A 4,134-nucleotide genomic window follows, 5' to 3' on the forward strand; every position below is an offset into this window, starting at 1 on the left:
CCATGGTGGTGTAAACATAGCGTGTTCCAGGTTCTCCCCGTGGTGGCATGGATCTGAGCATAGCGTGTTCCAGGTTCACCCCATGGCCGCGTGGATCTGAGCATAACGTTTTCCAGGTTCGCCCCGTGGCAGTGTGGATCTGAGCATAGTGTGTTCCAGGTTCACCCTGTGGTAGCGTGGTTCTGACCTGGATTTCTTCTCATGGCTGACTAGTTTTGTCATCACGCAGCCTTGGCAGGCACTGGGTTGCCGCCCCTGTTGGCTGCGGTAAACAGTGCTATGAAGGCTGGTGTACGAGCTCCTGTGGGAACACCTGTCTTCAGCTCTTTAGGGTGTACACCGGGGTGGAATTGCAGGGCATTGCTCACACACTGAGTGTTTAACTCGGCGGGGGTCTGACTCCCACCTCGACGTCCGCTCTGGGGGCGGCAGTCTCGCTGATTGCAGCGGTGCCCCCACAGAGCCTGTCTGCTGAGCGCCCTCGGTTTCATCCCTGGGATTCAGAGGGGCCTGTGGGATGTGGGAGGAGGCGGGCGTCTGGGGTTTGAGGCCGTCCTCCTCCTTGTCTCCCATAGGTGTGCGGGAGTCTGTGTCTCCCACGGCGCAGCCCGAGGAGCCTCCCCTGCTGCCGGAGCCCCCGGACAACCGGTCCAGCATCCCGTAAGCCCTGGGCCCGTGGTCACCACCCACTGGGTCTGTCTGTCCTCATCCCCATCCCAGGCAACGTTTGCCCCGAATCGTGGCTCGGAGTCCTGGAAAACGAACAGCTGTGTGGCCGAATGAGCTCCCAGTGACATTTTGTCTTTTCTTAAACCCCTTCTAATACCAGCCCTGCCCTGCCAGGGGCCCGCTCAGAAACGACAGCTTCAAACAAGGTTCCTCTCCCCCTTGTCCGTGTCAGCTGCTGCCACGTGACTAGCAGCCCAGCTTGATGAACATGTCATCAAGCCCATGGATTCCCAGCGTCAGGAAGTCAGACGGGGCCCGCGAGTGTCTGGCCTGTGCCCCAGTGGCAGGGACGTTGTTCACTGCCTGGGCTCACATCTGGGGCCAGGGCTGGGCCCAACTGGGACGGCCATCGGGGCTGCTCCACGAGGCATGACCCTCCCACGGCAACTGGATTCTGAGTGAAGTTGTCCTGGGAGCTGGTGTTGCCAGAGGCCAGTGGAAGCCGTGACCTTGTGTCACTCAGCCTCAGATGTCACATGTGACCCTACTGGTTAAAGCTGCGAAGGAGCCAGGCTCTGTGTTTCGAGTTCTCTCTCAGTGGACATGCACCTTGTCCCTGATCTTCTGTTGTTACAGCCATGTGGCTGTGAACACGCTTCTTGTAGGACCGAGTTCTAGGCCTGGGCTTGGGGTCCTGTGGCGTGGGTGTTTGGCATTAGGCCCTGAGTGCTACACCAGTCTCCACCCTGCGCTCCTGCCCTCCCCGCAGCTCCTGGCGCTCCGTATGCTCTGAGCGTAGATCTTGCTCCCCGCCCCCCAGTGAAGCGGTGGACAGGCACCCCCGTTTTAATTCGCCTTTCTCTTCAAGAGCAGACCCCCAGGCAGGGATCGGGGCTCCCCACAAGGATGCCTGTCCCACGCTGCTCAGGCCCCGCCTCCCAGCCCACCTGGCTCTCTCCCCGCAGGCCCAGGAAGGACGTGCCCCACAGATGCAGCACTCACTTCGACGCGGTGGCCCAGATCCGGGGTGAAGCTTTCTTCTTCAAAGGTACCCCCAGGGTCCCCGTGGCGGCGGGCAGAGAGGCATGGCCCACTGTGGGTGCAGACCCTCTCTGCAGCCCGGGCCTCTCCCTGTGTCCCCAGGCAAGTACTTCTGGCGGCTGACTCGAGACCGGCACCTGGTGTCCCTGCAGCCGGCACAGATGCACCGCTTCTGGCGGGGCCTGCCGCTGCACCTGGACAGCGTGGACGCCGTGTACGAGCGCACCAGCGACCACAAGATCGTCTTCTTCAAAGGTGGGTGGGCCTCCTCCCCTCACGCTGGGCCTCCCGGGCCCTCTGCCCGCCTCACAGAGGGGGTCCGGCCTGCATCCCGCTGCGTGTAAGCCCCACATCTACCCAGAGGCTGGTCAAGCACAGAGTGGCTGGTTTGCTTGTGCACTCAGCAGGCATATACTGGCACCTACTGTATGCCCCATCCTGAGGTAGCCACTGCAGGCACACAGAGGGCGAAACGATGGAAAGCCTTGCTGTCGTTCTAGTCGGGGTACAGTCCACCCACAAGTCAGGAGGAGCTGATTGTGGTCAGAAATGAAGGGCAGGCTGGGTGCGGTGGTTCACGCCTGTAATCCCAGCACTTTGGGAGGCTGAGGCGGGCGGATCACGAGGTCAGGAGATTGAGACCATCCTGGATAAGATGGTGAAACCCCATCTCTACTAAAAAATATAAAAAATTAGCCAGGCATAGTGGCAGGCGCCTGTAGTCCCAGCTACTCAGGAGGCTGAGGCAGGAGAATGGTGTGAACCTGGGAGGCGGAGCTTGCAGTGAGCCGAGATCACACCACTGCACTCCAGCCTGGGTGACAGAGTGAGACTCCGTCTCAAAAAAAAAAAAAAGAAAAAATGAAGAGCAATGGGAAAAGGTCTCCTTAAGGAGATGCTGTACAAGCGGAAACTAGGGAACAGTGTTCCAGCCCAGGGAACGGCCGTGCAAGGCAGGAAGAGTCCTGCTGGATCCCAAGAACCTGAAAGACGGGGCTGCAGCCGGAGCACCGGGGCCTGGAGGAGGCTCGGGACAGAAGCGTGAGGGGCCGTGGCTGCCAGGGCCGGGCTGCCTCTTCCCGGTCGGCCCCTTTGCCCACCGTTCCAGAAACGACCTCGTGGTGGTGTTGCAGGAAGCACTCCTCTTGCCTTCAAGTCTCCATGAAGGGCAGGAAAAGGAGACAGGAGCAGGGGCAGGCAGGGGCGGCAGTGTTGCAGGACAGAGGCCCCCATGCTGGGCTGAAACACCCGGAGTTTCCCTCACCGTCTGGAGGTCACAAGTCTGAAATCAAGGGGTGGGCAGGGTGGGTCTCCTCTGGAGTCTGTCCCAGGCCTCTCCCACGTCCAGTGTCGCCCTCAGCCACGTCCCTCCTGCCACCGCCGCTGGCTTCACACCAGTCTGTCTCCTCCATCTCCGCGTCTTCTCTTATAAGGAAGCCAGGCCTTGATTCAGGTCCCCTAATCTCGTTTGTTTTTCATGGGTTTTTTTGTTTTTGTTTTTGTTTTTTTTTTTTTTGGAGACAGAGTCTCACTCTGTTGCCCAGGCTGGAATGCAGTGATGTGATCTCGGCTCACTGCAACCTCCACCTCCCGGGTTGCAATTCTCCTGCCTCAGCCTCCCGAGTAGCTGGGATTACAGGTGCCCACCACCATGCCTGGCTAATTTTTGTATTTTTAGTGGAGACAGGGTTTCACCATGTTGGCCAGGCTGGTCTCGAACTCCTGACTTCAGGTGATCCACCCGCCTCGGTGTCCCAAAGTGCTGGGATTACAGATGTGAGCCACTGCACCCCACCTGCCTAATCCCATCTTAACTCATCTTAACTAACACAGCTGCAAAGACCCTCTTTCCAAGTAAGGTCACGTCTTAAGATTCTGGGTGGATGTGAGTTTGGGGTACGTCATTCAATCCAGTTGGCAGCCACTCGCACAGTCACGGGGGGACCCTGTTTCCTGGTGGAGGTAAAGGGTGTTCTGCGTGTCTGCAGGGGAACCGCTTCCCGTCGCTCCATCGCCTGCCCAGCCCTTAGCATTTGACTCGGTCGCCCCCGTCACTTGGGAGCCCTCAGGTGACTGTTCCCGGAGGTCTGGTCCCTCCTGAAGGGACAGAGACTGCAGATACCTGGGAGGCTGAGGCAGGAGGACCGCTTGAGCCAGGAGATCAAAGCTGCACTGCACTCCAGCCTGGGCAACAGAGCAAGACCTTGTCTGAAAAATAAAAATCCCCAAAGACAGTACCTGGACTAAAAAAGAAAAACGAAAAAAAAAAAAGAATGACTGCAAACGTCATGACCCATTGCTCCTCACCTCCCCCAGGCGACCTTGCGGAAGGTCCCAGGGCGCCCCAGAGAGCCTTCCTGAGCAGGGTCCCGTCACGTGCGGCTCCCCTGCCTTGCATGGGTTAGAAGTATTCAGGCCGCTTCC

The 4,134-nt window shown here is 59.0% G+C and overlaps 1 protein-coding gene across 1 annotated transcript in view; it reads left to right on the forward strand.

Annotated features, from left to right (window-relative positions):
- MMP17 (matrix metallopeptidase 17) overlaps window positions 1–4,134 on the forward strand; it is a 23,452-nt gene that overhangs the window by 14,673 nt on the left and 4,645 nt on the right. Inside the window, exons 7-9 of the mRNA XM_031936342.1 lie at window positions 576–660; window positions 1,635–1,717; window positions 1,813–1,965. Coding sequence (XP_031792202.1) covers window positions 576–660; window positions 1,635–1,717; window positions 1,813–1,965 — 321 coding nt within the window. The remainder of the gene's footprint in view (window positions 1–575; window positions 661–1,634; window positions 1,718–1,812; window positions 1,966–4,134) is intronic.

This window comes from Piliocolobus tephrosceles, chromosome 10 (genome assembly GCF_002776525.5).
Source record: "Piliocolobus tephrosceles isolate RC106 chromosome 10, ASM277652v3, whole genome shotgun sequence".
In the NCBI taxonomy this organism is placed as follows: domain Eukaryota; kingdom Metazoa; phylum Chordata; class Mammalia; order Primates; family Cercopithecidae; genus Piliocolobus; species Piliocolobus tephrosceles.